Source organism: Carassius auratus, chromosome 28 (genome assembly GCF_003368295.1).
Source record: "Carassius auratus strain Wakin chromosome 28, ASM336829v1, whole genome shotgun sequence".
NCBI classification, from domain to species: domain Eukaryota; kingdom Metazoa; phylum Chordata; class Actinopteri; order Cypriniformes; family Cyprinidae; genus Carassius; species Carassius auratus.
Genome location: NC_039270.1, coordinates 9,547,620 through 9,569,488, shown reverse-complemented (window position 1 = coordinate 9,569,488; position 21,869 = coordinate 9,547,620). Strand labels below are relative to the sequence as shown.

The 21,869-nt window shown below is 35.6% G+C and overlaps 1 protein-coding gene across 1 annotated transcript; it reads right to left on the bottom strand.

Moving 5' to 3' along the window:
- Window positions 1-351: 351 nt before the first annotated feature.
- On the bottom strand, window positions 352-18,975 carry LOC113046734 (chromobox protein homolog 1). Its single transcript, XM_026207664.1, has 6 exons — window positions 18,768-18,975; window positions 9,291-9,399; window positions 7,030-7,189; window positions 6,625-6,793; window positions 3,103-3,197; window positions 352-2,122 (listed from the first exon to the last, which is right to left on the bottom strand). Exons 2-6 carry the CDS (start codon window positions 9,337-9,339, stop codon window positions 1,978-1,980), a joined length of 618 nt encoding a protein of 205 aa, XP_026063449.1. The 5' UTR covers window positions 9,340-9,399; window positions 18,768-18,975; the 3' UTR covers window positions 352-1,977.
- Between the last annotated feature and the right edge of the window lie 2,894 nt (window positions 18,976-21,869).

The window sequence follows — 21,869 nt, the reverse complement described above, 5'->3', positions numbered from 1 at the left end:
CAACTTTTTTAATGAGTTTTGTCTTTGAGTACGTGTGGTTTTATTGGAATTTGCATTAATTTATTGTAATTCATTGATTAAATGTTTTTTTTTTTTTTTTTTTTTTTTAAATATCAGGTCTGAATTTGATTTCATTGTTTAAAAAGCCTTGTAAATAATCTAAACCTTTTTATATTCAGCTGTACCTTTTGTTAAACATTTTGCAGTGAATACGTTTTTGGTGATGAGCTGAGATTGTTCTTGTTTCAATTAAAATATTTATTGTATGTAATTTTCAGTTTAATTTTTTTGTAAAACAGGAGCTTACTAAATTTCTTATAAAATAACCTTAATCATAAAACAGAATTGATAAAAAAAAAAGTTTATTTTAAGGAACAAAAACATTTCCCCTTGAAAATGTGAAGATGAAAGAAAGTAACATGCTTTTAACAGTACACTTAAAAAGAGAAAACAGACAATCAGGAAGAAATATAATGCAGTCACATTACTGATCATGTACAACAAAGTACATCAGGCTTCTCCGGTACACAGAAGTTTATGCCACGATTAATACCATATTTTGCAAAAGACAGTATCCAGTGATCCAAGCACTATTTAACCATTTTAAAAACTTTTTGAAGATATCGATTACATTTTAAAACTAGCATATTGTCAATATGAACATGTTTATGCTGGTGCAGGTGACAAAAAAAGACCTGGTCTGTAGCATGATAATGGAGTTTATTTATTTTTACCTTCACTACTCATTTACATACGTCTATTATAAAAAGATGCCTTGAAGCCGTATAGTACATTCTACTCCTTGAGCACCATCGAAAAAGAGGGTAAAACGACAAAGTGTCACTTTTCATCAATGTTTTCTGAAGTATTTACGAGGCAGATCTGGCAGACCTTGATCAGCCTATAAAACTTGAAAAGCTGTAATCTAAAGGGCACATTTCCTCTTCACACAGTAATGCAACCGATTAAACACACCGACATCTAATAGTTAAAAATAAAAAGGTTTATATGAGATTATGGGAAATGCAGTTTACTAAGCTGACATGAAATAGTTACAAAAAAAAAAAAAACACCTTGTGAATATATATATCCATGCGCAACATATATCCTCAAATGGTGAACAGAAAAGATGAGAATACTGTATACATGGTGAATACTAACTGAGAAATACTGCTAAAACAGCAAGACTGCAATACACAGCTATTTGCTCACTAATAAGGTGACAAGAGTTTTGACAGATGTATTTACATAAATGACGAAGTCTAAACAAATGAGGGGGAAAAAAGTAGGCTTGAGAAATTAGGCCATGCTGCCTTACAAAGATAAAACACAGTAACTACACAAACAGAAAAAAAAAAAAGTTTCCAACAAACTATGCACAGATTTAGAGAAATCAGTGTACTCCCATATCAAATTAATCAAAGTGTGAATTTGTTTGTCTCCTTAGTTTTAATTGCTGTGTACTTACTATGTTTTAACTTATGGTGGTGTATTACACATTGAAACGTTCTAATGTAGACTGAAATGCCCTTCAAATGTCTTACCAGAAAAACACAGAAGGTATGAGAATGTGCAAATAGGATTCAACGCATTTAGCATATCCTTCCTCATCAGACGTCAACCTTTTTAATCAGCCGGGAATAACTACTGAGCAACTACTGCAGCACATATATACACCCCATTTCCCATAATCCAACAGAAAGAGAAGCAAAGATGAAATACAGTAATCCTGTGTTTCTTATGGTGGTCAGTATTCTGACTAACATTCACTTCTGCCCAATAAAGATGACTCCACGTCTACATATCTTGCTCTTTTGAATATATCTTGAGTCCAAGTTTTATGGCATTGAGAGTAAAGAGCTTTTGGGTGTCTGTTTCCCCATCTTTGAACTGCCCATATCCCGAATGCCCCCCACCCTGCCCAAACTAGTCTAACACGGCCCTGACCTGCAACCTCTCTCACTCTCCCTCACAGGCCTAGTTCTTGTCATCCTTCTTCTCTTCTTCCTCAGAAGGGTAGGAGTGCCACGTTAGTCGCTCTTCATAGAAGGAAATGACCACCTGTGGGCACTTCACATTGGCCTCTTTTGCTGGAACGAGATCTGCCTCGTCAGAGTTTTTCCTGCAGAGAAGAAGCAGGGGGAGAATGATTAAGGGAACCCAAAAATTTAAAGACAAAAACAAAACAGTCTTCAGTTTATTAATTAATGTCTTGTGAAGTGAAAAGCTTGTGTTTGAAAAAAAATCCAATGCATCTTGTTTTTAAACTGTTGCTTCTGGCTAAAAAACTGGCTTCAAACTATTACTATTATGCAGTTCAAAGTCCATATCCAATGTTGTCCTCGCCAATTAAAATGCACATATTTGTTTAGAAATCTTTTTGCTTGTAAACAGTGCTTGATCAGTGCATATTTCTCTCCTGATTCAGACAAGATTACTTTTTCACTGGAAACTTTCACTGGAACTTTTTCACTATTAAAAACAAGCAGCCTTTTGCCTCAAGATGTTAATTGGGATGTTTTTAATTGGCTGATGGCTCCCATTCACTGCAAAGGATCCAGTGGTGAGCAAGAAATGTAATGCTAAGTTTCCTCAAATCTGTTCCGATGAAAAAACTAATTCTTCTACAGCTTGGATGGCCTGAGGGTAGATAAACATCCAGTACATTTAATTTTGGATGAACCATTCCTTTAAATGCAAGCACTTCAAGTAACGTAATTTATCCTAACATTCAGAATTAGGGTTAAAACAGAGGCATCTGGTGGTTGGCTCAACATGCCAAATAGAAACAGCCTGCAAATTTCATAATCTGTATTGAAGTAAAGAAAAACTAAACTGGGGTGTGTTTCCCAAAAGCACTGTTGTGAACTTGTGACCATAGCTGTCTGTTTATAATCATATGTTAATTATGCTAAAAATGCCAACAAAACCCTGCTTTTTTGTGTGAACCTCTAGCCTAGTCTAAAACAGCAACACCGGTTACTGAAGTTCGGGATCTGATGCGTTTGTTTGTTTGACCAAAGGTCACATAATTTTCACAATTCTATTTTGTGACACTAATAATGCAGAAATCACATTTTTTAAATCTTAATCTTTACAAACCATTTCATTAGAAACATGAGCTCGCCGCTGGAATCTGTGGCTCCAATGATGCGTTCTGGTTCTAACCCCCGTGCAAAACCCCTCGGCTTGTCTGGCTGCAACACAAAGAAACTATGTCAGTATTTTATTATTCACACACAGTAAAGATTTCTTGGTCTAAGAAAGCAAACATTTGCATTGGAAAACAAAAATAAGGAAGATATATTTTTAATGCAACCAACATTTCATGACATGACTTTATGAACGTAAGAACTTTGTAAAGGACGTGAAAGGGTGAATTAAGACCTTTTTAAATCATTTTAAGGCATAGCACCCCTGTATTCATCTTTTTCTTCATGCATCATGTTTCACAAGAGCTATTTTAAAAGTAAATAATAAAAATAAAAAAAATGTTTGTTGGTCTGGTAGTTTTTATAAAAAGCAAAAAAATTGATATAAAAGCGCACAAAATTGATTAAACACCCATAAGTGCCTGGCAAATGCTTAAATGTAGTACATGTATGCAGTCTTATGTAAAGAAAGATAAAGAAACAACCCTCTACACTGCGAATAAATCACTCACATATGCGACTAAATTATGTCTATTGTTAGCCATTGGCTAATAAATTCTTAGATTGTACTCGCCAGTGTTTGTGTTCAAAGCTATAAATAAGATTAGCACATTTTAACTCGCTAAACACTGACTGAGCGCTTCAGAGCTCTCTCTCCATCAAGCAATCTGTACTTTTCAATAGTGTTTTCACTGTACCAAAATTTCAGTATTCGGTACCAATACCAGTGAAAATCCACGGTTCTCGGTACCAAAGCAAAACACAATATGCTAATTAAATAAAAAACACTTATCACTAAAAATAAAGCCAATGCCATTCTTTATACTTATTTAAAATTGTGATTAAAGTTTTTTTTTTTTACAAGTAATACAATTACACAAAAAAAAAAAACACTAAACAAGTTTCACCCAAATTTTATTTGTCTTTTAACTAATGAAATTTGAACACATTCTATTATTTTGGTAAATAAAGGATTTGCTATTAAAATTAAAACATGGAAGAAATATTGTGTGATTTATTTCTTTAAAAAGTTTTATAAATTTTTTCAACAGTAGTAGCAGTATCACATACATTCTACTAAATAATAGTAATATTTCTAGCACAATGCCTTCTTGTAAAAATGAACTTTTGACAGGTTGCCGTGAATACCTTTAAACTGACATTGGATTTACTCAAATGAAACTGTAAAATGCTTGTGAAGTGACTCAGAACAACTCTGGTGATGTTGTTTATGTATTTATGTCCTCATTGAGATGGCAGATGCTGAAATTACTGCAAATGTCATGTGCTTCAGTCTATGCAACCCTCTACGGACACCTCTGCAATTGAATCGCCATTGGCCATTAAATATTTTAGTTTACTCGCCAGACTGATATAAAATTAGAACTTAAGTAATTAGGAGTAAACTAGATAACCATGTTTAAATGCATATTAGTCAATTTAACTGAACATTTTAACTGGAATGGTGGTGCTGCTTTTTTTTGTCATTCAGTGATTCTGTAAAAAAAAAAAAAAAAAAAAAAGGTGGTGAGAAAAACTTACAAGAATACTGATAAGATAATATTGATACGAATTCTAATAAGAACTATAAAAACACACTAAATATTACTAAGGATTAATTAGCTGCTGGATTCATGAATGTTAATCAGGATTTGTGCATTCGCTCGAACTGATTTGCTGAAATCAAAACGAATGATAATAGGTGAGGGCCAGCCAATGAGATTGCCATTTGCGAATTAACTCCACACACTAACGTTATCGGAAAACCCAGCTATTCTTAAAAGCTGAAGATTTCCATGGATATGCCACTATTTTGACAGGAAAATACAACCAAGAATAGTTTAAATGTAGTGCGTCAATTCTCTCTCTTTGTCTCTGCGTGTGTGTGAGAGAAAGCGACAGCGATCTTTGCGCCTTCACACTAGATGTACATTAAACACCGGTGCGCTGTGCATCCATTGAGATGAATTGAATCACACAGATCGCCTGACTGAGAGAGAAACTTTATAGCGCTCAGTCAGACAGTGTTCGGCGAGTGAACATATATCTGAGCTAAACTTATACTTAGCCTCCAACTCACACAATGGCGTGTAAAATCTGAGAATTTATTAGCCATTGGCTAATATTAGACATCATTTAGTCGACAGAAGGAAGATTTAGTAGCATATGCGAGTGGTGTACTCGCAATTTAAAGGGTTGATATGTAGTAAACAAACCCACACGTCACACTTTTGCGGCTTAACATTTAAAAATACTGGTCCATATGGAGTTTTGAATTTATTAATTTATGCAAATTTATTTTTGATATTAAAATGTAAGTTTCATTTTCATGACTGGATTTTGAGATTCCGTCTGCGTCTTCTGCTTCGCAGTAATTATATCGCTGTATGCATCAAGAACCGGGTTTGAACGGGACCTCGGTACTACAGGTACTTAAAGAAACCTGGTGCCGTCACATTTACATTTTTTTGTACCAACTTGGTACCGAAGTACCGGGTCTTTTGACAACACTACTTTTCAATTCATCTCAATGGACGCACAGCGAACCTGTATTTGCCGAACTGTAAACTCTGTGTGAAGGCGCACGACTTGCTATCGCTTTGCTGATAGCGCTGCTACTCGCACACGCAAAGAGAGAGAGCGAGAGACCACAACGAATCAATGCGCTTCATGTAAACTATATTATTTGTTGTCTTCTCCCGTCAAAATAATGGAGCTCATTTAGATTTATTGAACTTTTTCAAACAAGCAGAAGATATGCCGGTTTCTCAGATAGTGGGCGGAGCTAATGCGCAATTGACAATTTCATTGGCTGGCGCTCATCTATTAACGTATTAACGTTCGACCGAATGCAGACTACGTGATTAATATTCATGAACCCAGCAGCTCATAAATCCATAGTGCATTGGATATTGTTAGTATGTTAGTAGAATTAGTAGTATTATCTAAATAATAATTCATATGATCTATTACTTTTTTTTCTTCTTTTTTTACAGAAACCCTCGATGACCAAAAATATCTTAAGCATCACCACCAGTCTTAAGTTAAAACGACAAATATGCATTCATACATGGTTATCAAGTTTTAGTTCGAATCATTAAATGGTGCTTAATACCATAATATAATGCTTGACTGACTGATTAAAAAGCTAAGATGTAAGAAGCTGTGCCATTTTACAAAGATAAGCTGATTGGAATCATATATATATATATATATATATATATATATATATATATATATATATATATATATATATATATATGTGTGTGTGTGTGTGTGTGTGTGTGTGTAAAATAGTATATCAGTCTGGCGAGTAAACTAAAAATATTACTAGCCAATGGTGATTATATTGCCAAGTTGTGCTTAGAGGGTAAAAAAAAAAAAAAACATTTTATGAAATATTAAACATGCGCTATTTTTATACCTAAAGTCTACAAAATCGTACTCATTTAAGGGAATGATTAAATCGAACCTCATCTTTCCTCTTTTTGGGCCGGCTGTCTTCCCCACCATCTGTGTCAGATTCCCCTTTCCTCTTTACACTAGACTCTTTCTTGTCATTTGGCTTGTGTTTTGACATGTACTCTGCAATGAGATCAGGACAGTCCAGGTTGTCCTGTGGCTCCCATGTGTTGTCTTCACTAAGGAAAAGGGAATATATTCTCAATCATGACAGATTTAAATACCATCTATTTCCACTGGTTAAGAGCAGGACCTCCAACCAAAACCAAAGGCTATATATTTATAAGCAAACCATTTATTCTCCCAGATATCTTTATATAACGATAAAATGACCAACATGTTTTCTTAGGAATCAAGTTCCTTGCCTTACAACGAATGCATCGGAGTGAAAATCTTGCTGATATTGGTTACTTACTCTGAGAAGCCCTTCCACTTGAGAAGGAACTCCACTCTGCCCTTCACCACACGTCTGTCCAGAACCTTCTCCACAACATATTCTTCCTCTTCCTCTTCTACCACCTCCTCCACCTTCTTCTTGGTTTGCTTCTTCCCAGCTGTGGCCGCCAGCTTGCTTTCTGCAGAGAAAGAGGGCAGTAAAGAGGAAAAGGGTCAGTCTTTTCTATGGAAAAATCACGTCTTTCAGTATTTAAACAGTAAAAAATGAAGCAGACACGATGGAGCTGAGCAGAACAAACACAAACAGTGAGACTTTACTAGCAGAGGTCGTGCGCAAAGAGGAAGAGTGATTATTCAAGGTTTGTCCAAAAAAAAAAAAAAAAAAAGGTATGCCATGTTCAAAATCATTTGACAAATCTTCACATCTTTTTGCTGTATAGAACAAGGAGTCAAAATGAGAGACATTTTGACTGCTGTGAAAAACCCACAGCGCTTTGTGAGGAATTCTTTCTTTTAAGAACAAGGTCAGAAATTACAAATACAGAATAAACATCAAAATATTTCAGGGTTTCAGTTTCACGGTCTTAAATGGATAAGTCCACCTCAAAATTTTTATTCTGTCACCATTTACTTATTCTCATGTTGTTCCAAACTTGCATGAATTCCTTTCCTCGAAAAAGATAAAAGATTTTGAAGAATGTTTTTAACTGTTCTCCAACTGTTGCCCATAGAGTTTAAGTCAATGGGGTCCAAACACTGCACCCAAATGTCTGTCTTTGTGCTCCACAGAAGCAACAAGCCACATTGGAAAGAAATTACATGAAGGCAAGCCAATGAGGTAGAAATGGTAGAATTATTTCTGGGTGAACTATCAACCTATCTACAAGTGCAAGCATCCGAATTATATAAACATGTAACAGAAAACCTGTTATGAAATTGGAAAGCTGTTCCGATCGCTTCTCAAGAATCAGCATGATCACAATGTTAGAGTCATATTCCAAGCAGATCAAATATCAATTTGAACAAGGAGCATAACCACTTGACGCTTCATATACAACTTTAACAGACCAATCAGTCAGGAGATACTGGCATCAGCCAATCAATATTGATTCATGTGCTCTGACAGGCTCGTCAGTTAAGTATACACTACCAAAACAAGTCTAGGCTACATTTATTTGATCAAAACACAGTAAAGACAGTAATATTTTAAAATAATATTATAACATTTAAAATAAATCAGTTTTCTATGTGTTCCTGTAAAGCACAGCTGAATTTTCAGCATTACTCCAGTCTTTAGGGTCACATGATCCTTCAGAAATCATTCTTCTTAAACTGGTTTGATGCTCAAGAAACATTTGATTATTAATGTTAAATTCAGTTGTGTTGTTTCATATTGCTGTGAAAACAACTGTGATGCATTCTTTTCAGGGATTTTTGTTTAAGTTTAATGAGATATATCTGAAACAGAAATCTTCAACATTACAAATGTCTTTACGGTCACATCTGATCAATTTAATGCATCCTTTCTAAATAAAAATATTAACTTCTTCAAACCCCAAACTCTTGAATGGTAGTGTATACTGTGTGTGGAATAAAAAGCTCATTAATTATATGCAAATCTCATCTGACATTAAACTATTTCAGCACTAATTTTGGCATCATAGTCGTATGTGTCAATTCAACTCCCTAAACCTCATCATCCATTTCATGATTGAAAATACCACAGCTAGCATGGAGAACAAATGCTTAATTACTAATCGACTACAAAAGACGGTAATACAACACGCATCAGTTCAGAAAAAAAAAAAACACTTATGTCTCGTTTGTGAACATTAGTTAATGCAACTAATATGAACTGACAAAAAGCAGTATTTTCACTGCATTTATTAACTTTTGTTAATGTTAGTTTAAGGCATTAACTAATGTTAAAAAAACACAACTTGCCACTTAGAATACAACTGGTAATTATCCTGATTTTTTAAATGTTACAAACTAATTTGTAATCACTTTGAAACACTCCGACCACCAGACCAGAACCAAGCCGTTGACCTTATAAATCACCAGAAGCAGCATCTCTATTAGTCACTGACAGATAATGGATCACATGGCAGATGAAACAGCAGTCATGAAAACAGACAACATCCCGTGATTTAACAGAAGTAATATCAAGGTCTGTTTAGAAGACAGAAACTTTAGGATGATTTGAACATCTAGAAAGAACCCTCCCCCCACACAATATTTGAAATAAAAACATCAGTGAAAGAGAAAGTTGTGAGACACCTGCGGTGACGCTGGGAGCATCACTAGCTGTGTCTGTTGGTTCGCTCATGCTCGTCGATGGGGTGGAGGCTCTGCGGAACCTTCCGGTTCCTTGTCAACGTCAACCGTGCTGAACAAAGTGAAAGTGTGGATTAGAGGGGATGGGGGTCAGGTGATATCAGGGAAAGAACAAGTCAGGAAACACAATTACACAGCACTGTGGATAACAGTTCAGGGGCTCTAACAAATACAACATTTCATGGTGGCAGCTCCCTTTCAAGTGCCAAAAAGATTAACGCCACAGTGTATTTTTGGTGGATCTCACGATACGTGTCCAGGTCCCGCTAAAAATGTGTTGCGTAAATTAGAGATTTTTTTTTTTTTTTAATTTGTTCATTGAGATTTTGTTTTCATGAATATTTACAAATTTTCTAGGGATGATCCGATTGATATCGGCCGATAATCACATTTCACGACTCGATCGATATTCAGTATTTGGCCCCATCTCACGAAACCGATCGCAATTTGATGACGTCAACGCCCGACCACGTACATGATGTGTGGGACATAACAGTGTGCAAATGCTACGATGCTTCGAGAAACAATTCAAAATTCGATTTGTCGTGTATGTTTTGCATGATGATCTGATGAATGGATGGTTCATTTTTAACAGATTCAGTGAAGTTAGAGACGTTATTGTCACTGCAACTTCCTGTTCAGGTGAACGAACACAAAACCTTCTGCCTCAAAAAAAATATTGGATGTATGTAAAGCAAAATATGTTTCCCCAGTAACGTCTGTAAATTAGAGCTGAGCTCACAAACGCTGCTTTATCAGGCATATAACATGAAAGATTAAATTAAAGTGACCAAAAATTTTCTAAAAATAGTCTTCCTTAAGAAGTACAGTGATTTAAAAACACCCACGCCTCATTTAGATTTTTAAACACCCAGTATTGTACTCATGTTTATTCAACAAAGCCTTTTGGAAAATTGGTCAGTTTTGATATAGTGGTGAGCGTATGGATCTGCCGGTATCAAATTTTCCTGTTGCGATTAATTGCTCATGCTTTTGTCACGGTATACGGTATTATCACAGTATTTAACTTTAGTTTAAAAAAAGTGGTCATAATACAGTATAACAGGTTAAATAACTTTTCTAATAAAAAAAATAACTTAACATCTTAATACAATAAAGCATTACAGAAAAGTATATAGTTAAGTTTTTAATTTAAGTTCATGTTAGCTCATTAAATAACAGCTCCAACTTTAGATTTAAACAACGTGTTATTATATATTGGAATATCTAAGATGAATGAATGCTCAGAATAATTTTTCATTGGCAGTTCATGTTAACTAATGAATTAATGAAGCCCTAATTTAAAGTACAAATTAACGAAGAATCAAAACATTTTCAAACAATATCTAGGGCATGTAGTCCAGATTAAACTGAAAAAAAGTTTGAAAATAAATAGCTATTAAGTAAATACTTAAGAATATGATCTGAATGCCTAATTAAACTTATTTAAATGTTTTTTAGAAAGTACTGCAGCTGCTTTATTTATGGGGTTTCCAGGGTAACTGCTGTATTTTCTGCAGTTTAGCGCCACCTGCTGTCAGAGAGTGAATGTGCTTTCATTCAGCTCGTCTCTCACATGTTTCTCCATGAGCTAGACATACGTGCTTGTTTACATCAGAGCGCACATGCATCTTTCAAGCAGCATACAGCGGTGTTGTGCATTTTGACCAGTTGATGGGAATAATATTCTTAAAGTGCATAAATTCTGAAAAAATTGTAATATAATTATTCACGGTATTTAGAAATGCCCACAATAACAATATCGTGCAAATTCATTACCGTGATATGTCGCATTACTGAATAACGGCCAAAGTAAACGCCACAAATAAATAAATGTATGGGAAACATCCCACAACACAACAACCTGAGCCCAACTTCAGTGTAATCATAGTGGTGCGCAATAAATATCGTCCGATAATTAATGCGCATCTCGTCAGTAAAGCCGGTTCTCTAATCAGCGGTAAATTCCATCAGGTGTGTGATTTCACATTTAGCAGCTGTTACTACACAGAGCATTTGTTAACTGACTAGCTGCGCAAATAAACGCTGATAATGAACGTGGATTTGCACAGCTAGTCAGTTATATTTATCGCACACCCCTATATAAACATCGTCTTAACTTTAACTGCGTTTGTAGCTGGTGCCGTAGCCAGACTGATAAAACAAACACAGACCAAAAGTTAACATCGGGCCAGTCGCATGCAATGATTCAGTCTATATAAAGCTTGATGCATCAGAATTGGCATCAGTATGGGTCGATCACCATGACAAGAAATCGGTACTCTGTATCGGCTGCAAAAATCCTGATCGGAGCATCCCTAACATTTTTCCATTTATTCTTCTAAATATCTCAATATTTTTTGTAATTTCCATGATCCCCAATGGTCACTGATACCATCAAACAATTTTATTAAAAAAGCATTTGGGTCAAAGACAAAAAAGCACTTAAGCATCAGAACAACAAAAGTTTAACACATCTGTAATTGTTTTTTTTCTCTCAATAGAATGTCTTGTTTATCAAATGATGTCACCGTCATTTCAATCTCTCTCATGCTGGACAGCTCAGCTGCAGTCATCAGGTGTGAGTCAGCGCTGATGCGTGGCAGAGCGGAGGACTGTTTGAAACTCTTCTTTACAATAAAACTTAAAAAACAAGTTTTTAAGTTATAACATGTAAATACATAGGCCAAGTCGCCAGTGGCGACCTCAGCAAAAACTTCACTCGCAATTTAATATTTTAGACACCGTTTGGAGCCTGGCTTAAAAAGACACTTGTTAAGGATCACAGTTTAGCCTTTCAATGTACTAACTGTATTTTTTAAATCTTTATCAATCTTTGCTTTGCTTTATTTCACCTAAATTTAAAAAATTATATTTTCACAAAAAGCTATTTGAAACATTTAAAAATAAGGGTGTAATGATTAAACATGAGCCGTTCGAAAATCGATTCAAATATGTAACGATTCAAATCGGTTGAGATGCCAAACAAACCACAATGCAATTGGAGTAGGAGTTCAATGAATGCATCTCTGCGGGGAACTAACTGTCTTTAGAAAATGTACGTGTCATTTTCTTTTCATCTTGCCTCAGAACAACAGATATTAAAGTAGTGTTCATGAGCGCAGCTCTGCTTTGTGTACAGCAGCCAGTTACCCAGGAAACACTGCATCACTGCTGTTCATGAGCACCACCTGCTGTCACTCAGTGAATCTGCATCTCATTCTGATGTTTGTATAGTTCAGATATGTTTTATGTAGTATAGTTTCACAAAACTAAAGTCACACCATTCGGTTTTCGCTTCAAATTTCTAAATTCTACAATCCAAATTAGATTAAAAACTACTTATGCTGCAGGTATGCTGCATCTTTATTTAGATCATGACTAAAATGCAGTGGTTGCCTTCAAATTTAAAATGGAAAGAGCACAGACGAAGCCTTAGTTTGTTCATATTAAGAGATTTCTTTTATTTGAGTAACTTTGGTTTATAAAATTTCTTTTTAGCTGTGTTATATTTAAATTCCACAAAGAATTTTGCAGCAACAGCCTAATAAAACACCACATTCATTCACTGTATAATGTCTTCAATCTCATTTTGTAAAAAAAATAAAAAAAAATCGAGAAATCTAAATCATGAATTGAATAGCGAGTGAATCGTAACATCCCTATTAAAAATACACATAAAGAACTTTTTTTCTATGTATACTAAATCAATTTTGCTAATCAACGTGAACTGAAAACTGCACTTTAAAACTGCCATGAAAAACTTCAGAAAACAGCAGGATGTGTAGGGTAGATGTACCTATTAAGCTCACGCCCATTAAACACACTTCCATATTTAAGCTCAGATTATAAAAAGAAAAAATAATGTTTTATCATACTTGATGTCTTTACAAATTGATGTGTTTGTTAGTAAATAGCTCCTGTAATTTCAAGTCAATCAGATCATTGCACACCGAGAAATGAGTCTCCATTAGGGCTGGGCGATATGGAGCAAAAAATATATCTCGATATATTTTGCTATATCTCGATATACAATATATATCTCGATATCTTTATAGGAAAAATAACCCCCCAAAAACTACTGCAAAAACAAATATGCCAAATATTAAATGTTTAGGGCCCTAAGAAACGTTTTATTTTTTTTCCTCACCATATGTTTTTTTTTTAGCATTTAATTATTTAAATGCATAAAAAAAAACAATCTCTTAAAATCTTAAAATAGCCTTATGTGAAATGTTTTTTTTCCCTTCAGAAATTCTGTGTATTTACATTTTTCTGGTTATCAAACGAAGGCATAAAACATTCATGTAATTTATCTTTTCATTATTTAAAATTAAGCAAACTTATTTTTATTTTTTTTGGTAAACAAAGGGGATTTACTATTAAAAATAAAACATGGAAGAAATGTTGTATGATTATTCCTTAAAAAATTATGTTCGTTTCATTTTAATAGTAGTAGTAGTGGGCTATGTACATTCTGCTGAAAAATAGTAATAGATTTCTAGCAAACACTTTTATTTTACAGTTCTGTGTATGTGATACTGCAGTCTATGATGTGATATGAGCTAGTTTTACTCAAATCAAACTGTCAGATGCTCATGAAGTGACTCTCAGTGCAGTTCTGGAGATGTTCTCATATTTATTTAGTTAGAGGAAAGACGCTGAAATCAACGCAAGTGTCACGCACGCTTCCGTATGTTTAATGAATGAAGATGCGCTTCTGCGCCATTCATTGACACAGACACGCAGAACATGCAGGATTCATATTTAAATAGACTTTTCCGGGTTAATATTTGCAGATATTAGTCCATATCGCGATTTGATGTAAGTGCATGACCTACTTTTAATTCATTCAAAATTTGACAAATTCCGTGACATTCCGCGTTAAACTGTAAATTCCGTTTTTATGACTGGATTCCGCGATTCCGTCCACGTTTTCTGCATCGCGTAAATCATAGGGCCCTACACAGTAGACATCTGCCTGCTGTTCGCCCAACGCCTTAAAACCGAAGTATCTCAATATTAATGGAACCAGTTGTCCTTTTTTTTTTTTTTTTTTTGACTAGTTCTCTACACGCGAGGGGAGGGGGGACAAAAGCAATTAAAGAGGCGGGGGGCGAGCGAGCGGGGGCGAGCACAGCAAAGTGGCGGAATCAGAATTAAATATAAACAATATATCGATATATACGATATGGCAAAATCCATATCGTGTTTAAAAAATATCTCGATATATTTTAAATATCGAGATATCGCCCACCCCTAGTCTCCATGTGTTCACACTGCCTGGTGGCCATTTTGAAAGCCGTCTGAAAACTTTCACTAAAAGGGCTGCTCCATAAATGTGCATTTTTTATATATATTTAAGCCTTTATTTTGGGTAAGTTTCACTACTTGTAAAATTTAAGAGATTAATGTTTAGACGTTTGCATATTATAACCTGGATGTGGGAAATAACTACATTAGATCCAAAAGACAGTTTTTGCAAAATAGCACAGATGCTAAAGAACAAAGTTAGTCGACTAGCTTTATACGTTTTTGTGCTACGCTAGTATATTACTTTACAGGCATTACTGGCTTGTACTTTTACATCCATAATATTATAAATTGACATTATTGCTGTCATTTTTATAAATATTACATGACATTTACTAAAAATTGTTGAGCTCAGTGTACTCTTTAAGCTCTCCACATTGAACTTCTATGTAAATACTTCATACGTTTTTAATATTAAGATGGTTGCCACTTTAAGTTAATTGATTTTTTTTTTTTTTTTTATAGATGGTCATCTCAAATCTGCAGACTAGCTCTGATCTACTGTGAACTTCTCCAGACTGTAAATTGGGGGCTTACATTTTGTAGTGTATATCAGCCTTACAAGACTATAGATAAGTTGACATCCACTTAATAAGATGTTTCAAAAAAGCCACTTTTCCACTGTCAGGCCAGTGCTTTAGTCAGACCGGGCGGGGCTAATAGCCTCGAACCTGTAGCTCTGAGGCCAAAGTAGTATTGCGTTTCCACCGTCGGGCCAGAGGCTCCACTGCACTTTACTAAACCTGCCCTTTACATGCCTCTCAGAAACAATGTCACGCAACTCAATCATTTCAACAACAAAGAGAAGTTAAGCTAATAAGTCACTGGAACTAGCGCGATCACAACACGACGAACACGATAAAAGCGGCCATTTGTTCCAAAAGCATCAATGTTTTAATATAAGTGATACATCAATTAGAAAAAATTAATTTACCAGGACTGAAAATTAGTCACACACAAATAAAGCGTAATGAACGTAGTCTGCTCTTCAGTCGAGTCGGTTTCTGTTTATTTGAAGTAACAGTAGCCTATAAACATCACATTTAGAAAGAATGATTATTTCTATATTTTTATAAAAGCTCCCGAACAAAAAACATTATTATATTTTTATGACATAAGCTACACGGGTCTAAACTCTCGAGATGAGACTTAATGACATAAAATGTGTTACTAAATAAATATACGATTGTGAAGTTGATGTCTGATTTCAAGCGATTGCATTAACCATGTTTACTGTGGTAACGTTAATGTAGGGGTGTCACGATTTCGATTTTAAATCGAAATCAATCGAAATTAAGTCACAGTCTCAAACTTCGAATTAAAAAATGGAATCGTTGATGCTGCCACACCCCCATGTTGTATGACGGCAAATCAATGACAAAAATAACAGAGCATACAACTGATGCTGGCGCGCGCGCTATATGGCTTCCGCGAGAGGAAAACTGAATCGGATGCGAAGAAACGGGAGCCCGCGAGCTCATTTCAAACTCTCGCGCGCAATACAAGCCCTCGCGCGCGCATGCTCATTCCCCACATCCTCGAGCTCTATCATCTCACCTGAGGTGAGTCACCTCTGCTCGCGCGAACAATTTTATTTTTGTCAGTCGTTGGGCGGGGATTGCTGTTTTAGTTGTTATCTCAAATGTCATTGGTTATTCCCCTTTTCCTAAAGTCAGTATTCGACGCCTGTTAGAAAATGATTAATAATTCACTTGACTTGACCCATGACTTCATCAGTGGACCAGATACATGTGAGTAATCATTTCTTTTGCTTGTTTAATTTATTTTTGTCTTTAATGTAATTTAATGCATTGTTTATAGAGTAGATCTTTTGTAGATACTTGATTAACTGGAATTCTTCTGATTGCTAGTGATTGCAGTCTTGTAATAAGAGATACACATATTTTACAGACTGTAATGATGCACACACACACACACACACACGTGTGTGTGTGTGTGTATATATATATATATATATATATATATATATATATATATATATATATAATCTAAATGAATGACAGTGAAGTGTTTAACAAGTGTTTTATCTTTAATCTTTTAAATAGATACATCGTAATATTTGAAGGTTAGTTTAGTCATTTTTTATTGTTTTTGTTTGTTTTGTTGTGAAACTGAATTTCATCTTTTGTGAAAACTGCACTTACAAAAGAGAAACTGGATGGCAGTTTATTTTAAGTTTTCGATTGACTAAAGATATAAGTTATTGTTACATTATGTTGTTAATAAAAGTTTTAAATTTGACAGTGTAATGTGGTACATTGCAAACAAAGGTCAGATATTATATTGCATAAAAGTCTAGTTTGAAAAATGACAATCTGTGCATTAAAAAGAATAAATGTAAAAATCGAGAATCGAATCGAACCGTGAGCTTAGAATCGAAAATGCAATCGAATCGAGGATTTGGAGAATCGTGACGCCCCTACGTTAATGCCTAGCGTGCATACATCTATTGCATCGCTTATAAATATTTCTGCCTTTTATGGTGATTATAATCCACATCGGATGGCGTTATTTCAAACACTCGCTGCTGACTGAAAGTGAGTTTTGAGCTCAACTTATTGTAAACGTTTTTAATGTAGGTGTTATAGCTGTTAGCTTTCTGAAATGATCCGCGGTGCTGACGCTCTCCAGACCCAGAGAAACAGCCCTTGTTCATAACCCCTCCTCTAGGCCCAGCTGGCCCACGTCCTGTAGACAGGGTGCACATTCTTATTTAGGCTACTTTCCTGTTTAAATCTATTTCTTTATTTTAGTGTTTTGCAGGCTGTGTATGCACTGTCGGAAGTGCTGAAATAAACACGCACATTTGTGAATAGATGATTGAGCCTTATTTATTTTCAATTGTGTTATTGTTTGTGTTTATAATCATTAAATGATGTACATCTTAATTGAAATGATTTTGTAATTTAAAATAAAATATTTGCATGTGAGATTGATCTTATTTTAACATAACTTTTTGTAGAGAAACCAGTATCTTGTTCTCTAAAAGTGTATCAATGTAGATTCTGGTGAGCTTAATAGGTAAGATAAGCCTAAAAAAAAAAAAAATAAATAAATAAAACAAATAAGTTACATGGCTTGAAGTTTTTTTTTTTAGTAAATGCTTTTTTTGAAAAAACAACACACAAACACGTTTGTTCTTATGGGACTATTAGCAAACACTCACCAGGCTGGAGTACTGAGATGTGTCATCAAAAAAATGGCATAAAACTAGAACAAAATTAACAAATTAAGCTCCAAGCCAAGAGTCAGGACATTTTTAAAGTCTTAATTTTTTTGAACCTCTAACAATTATTCTAAACACTTAAGCTCATCTGACACTTGTATTAACACTTGAGCTAAATACATTGTTTAAAGAGAGAAGACGGGGTACGTTACAGGATTATTTTAGTTCTACTGTTAAACTGTATGTTTAGACCATCACAACTCGCGCGCACTGAAGTATTTGATTTAACCTCTTCCGGTGGCGTGCACGCGCAGATGCTTTGCCAGAATATTCGACGAAGCAGCGCTAAACACTTGCCAGTGAGGCCAAGCGTTACATTTTAAGGTGACAATGCAGCTGTAAACAGCATGTAAAATGTTTTTACCGAGCCCCATACTGAACGCCTCGCGTGCACGAGAAAGGCGTTTCTGCCTCTCGCGAACATGGCGGGCTGTACTGACCCTTTACCCGCACAATTGTTTGTCTAAAAGGTACCAAAACATCAACTACATTTATGCTGCCCGATGAACACACGCAATAAACGTTCTCATGCACGTTAACCTCAACTTTACAGGCCTAAAATGGCCGTTAGATACGAGACACCGACTAGCCTGCTGGCTAATGTTGCAGAAGCATGGTCGCCACTTCTCCATGTTGACCTGGATTCGATCAGAAAACTACCAACAATTTCTCCAATATAACTGGAATATTATTTAAGAGTAATATGGCGCTTAAATCACTCAACACATCCGCTTGTTTAGTGAGTGAGTGTGTGTGTGTATGTATGTGTGTATGTATATATATATAACGTATATATATATATGAGAAATCAATATTTCATTATACACAATCCTACAGTATGTTTTCAAACTGCCACTTACCTTTGAAATTCTGAATTAAAGGCGAAATATCACCAAATTAGGTGGTTCAGTGCAGCTAGACCGGTTTTAAGTGTCGTCAAACGTTTCAAATCTGTCTACTGGAGAAAGAGTTTGCTGTGGTTTTAGCGATGTTCTTCAGATGGACAGACAAAAGATCTACAGCTACACGAACGCTCCAGCAACCCGCCAATTCCGAGCGTGCCTGTGTACGTACGCGAGTGGTGCATCCTGGGAGTTGTAGTTTTAGAAACGCACTGTCGTGGGGATTGGGGGATGGGGGGGGGGGGGGTTACTCAATGGGGTTACTCAGAACTCTTGGAAATGCCTCATGTGGCCATGCACTACAAAACCTGTCATAAGGGTCCATTTCCATTGATGTATGGTTTGTTAGGATAGGACCATAGCCTATTTAGCCAAGATACAACTATTTGAAAATCTGTAATCTGATTAACCTTTGATATTTAAGCTTTGATATTTACAGTAGGCAATTTACAAAATATCTTAAAGGTGCCATATAGGTTTGACATCAAGTGGATGAACAAGGTATTGCAGTCCAAATTCAAAATTAAAGGTCACGTTTTTCATGGTTTTTTTTTTGAAGCTTTGATTGTGTTTACAGTGTGCAATATAACATGTTCATGTTTCGCGTGTTAAAAAACACATAAGTTAAATTCACTTATCTGTATACCGCTGTTTTCACTGTCATAAAAATGGGCTGATATCTTCCTTGTTCTATGAAGTCCCTCCTTCAGAAATACGTAACGAGTTCTGATTGTGCCAGTGGTTCCTGTGATGTGATTCGACAGCAGCTGAGTTCTGGCAGTGGCAGAGGTCATTTGGGCCAGATTTGGCCCACACACATCAAGCCAGTTTTAGTGTCAGTTCCAGCATGTTGTATGTGGGCCAGATCCGGCCCATGTGTGACAAACCGGTTATAGGTTGAGTTCTGGCTTGTTGCGTGTGGGCCAGATCCAGCCCATGTGTGACAAACCGGTTTTAGGTCGAGTTCTGGCTTGTTGCTTGTGGGCCAGATTCGGCCCATGTGTGACAAACCGGTTTTAGGTCGAGTTCTGGCTTGTTGCTTGTGGGCCAGATTCGGCCCATGTGTGACAAACCGGTTTTAGGTTGAGTTCTGGCTTGTTGTAGTGGGCCAGATATGGCCTATACCAGGAGACCAGATGTGCCATTTTCTGAAGACACGTCCTGGCAGATCACCTTACTTTACCAGTCAGTGGTTCTAAAACTATTTTGAGTACTGGACGCCCATAATATTTCAGGACACGTAATATAAATACATAGCCTACACACATTTATTTGTCCTACACGGACCTGTTATGAAGTTGCAATGTTATTAGATTTTTTTACATTTTTGTACCATGTCCTCTGGTGTGACACCATGTCCTTTGAACTTTTTCAGAACCAGTACAAATGTTTTATGCTTTGTTGTGCATTAATATGACACCCCTAAATTATATATATTTTTTTATTAAAAAGTGCATGTTAAGCTACATAATCCTAGAAAATTTTATAAATGTGACTTGCTTGCCACTAATGCCAGGTTAGCTTGGAATAGCAAGGTCATTAATTGACAGAAAAGGCTGAAACGTCCATTGGTGTGACAAAAAAAAAAAAGTCCTCCATTGTGACACCTGTACTGTCACACCACAGGACAAAGTTGCTTTAAAAATCATTTTAAATAATTAAATAATATTTGTTTAACTCCTTTTTTATACTTTTAAATGCAATAATTACATTAATTAAATTAACCTCTAATCATCAAAAAAATTATGAATCTTTAGAATATATGAAAATTTCACTTTTTAATAAAAAAAGTTACAAAAAAATGAACTTTTTTCATGATATTCACATTTCTTCAAGATGCACCGTATACACACACACACACACACACACACACACACACACACATACATATATTTATATAGGTCATATCTTAGATGGCAAATGGTATCTCAGGAAGCACACTTCAATGGTTTGAGTCTTACCTATCAGATAGGTCCTTCAAAGTATCTTGGAGAGGTGAGGTGTCCAAGTCTCAACATCTAACTACTGGGGTGCCTCAGGGCTCATTTCTTGGACAACTTCTCTTCTCTGTCTACATGGCATCATTAGGTTATGTCATTCAGAAACATGGCTTTTCATACCACTGCTATGCTGATGACACTCAACTCTACCTCTCATTCCATCCTGATGATCCGACGGTAGCTATTCGCATCTCAGCTTGTCTAACAGACATTTCTTCCTGGATGATGGACCATCACCTTCAACTCAACCTTGCCAAGACAGAACTGCTTGTGATTCCAGCAACCCATCGTTCCATCACAATTTCACCATCAAGTTAGGCACATCAACCATAACTCCTTCAAAAACAGCTAGAAGCCTTGGAGTTATGATTGATGATCATCTGACTTTCTCAGACCACATTGCTAAAACTGTCTGATCCTGCAGATTTTCTTCATTCAGCATCAAGAAGATCAGGCCCTTTCTTTCGGAACATGCTGCACAACTCCTTGTTCAAGCTCTTGTTCTGTCCAGGCTAGACTATTGCAATGCCCTCTTGGCAGGTCTTCCAGCCAATTCTATCAAACCTTTACAATTAATTCAGAACGCAGCAGCAAGATTAATTTTTAAATTAAATGTTACCTCCTGGTGGAATGACCTCCCCAACTCAATCCGAGTCCTTAGCCATCTTCAAGAATCGGCTTAAAACACATCTCTTCAATCTTTATTTGACCCTCTAACTTTAACACTCACTATTCTAATTCTATTCTTAAAAAAAACTAACTACCTTTCTAATCTTTTTGTATTCTATTTTCTTTTAATTTATTATGCAATTGTATATGTGTGTGTGTGTGTGTGTAAAGACCTATAACTAGCTTGCTCTATTCTTTATTTATTCTATCTGTTTTCTTTTTATTTATTATATTATTTAAAATCCCATGCTACGTGTACTGTGTTAACCTAACTGAGACTTGTTATAGCAGTTATATATCATTGCTCTTTTTGTTGTTTTTGATTGCTTCCACTGTCTTCATCTGTAAGTTGCTTTGGATAAAAAAGTCTGCTAAATGAATTAATGTAAAT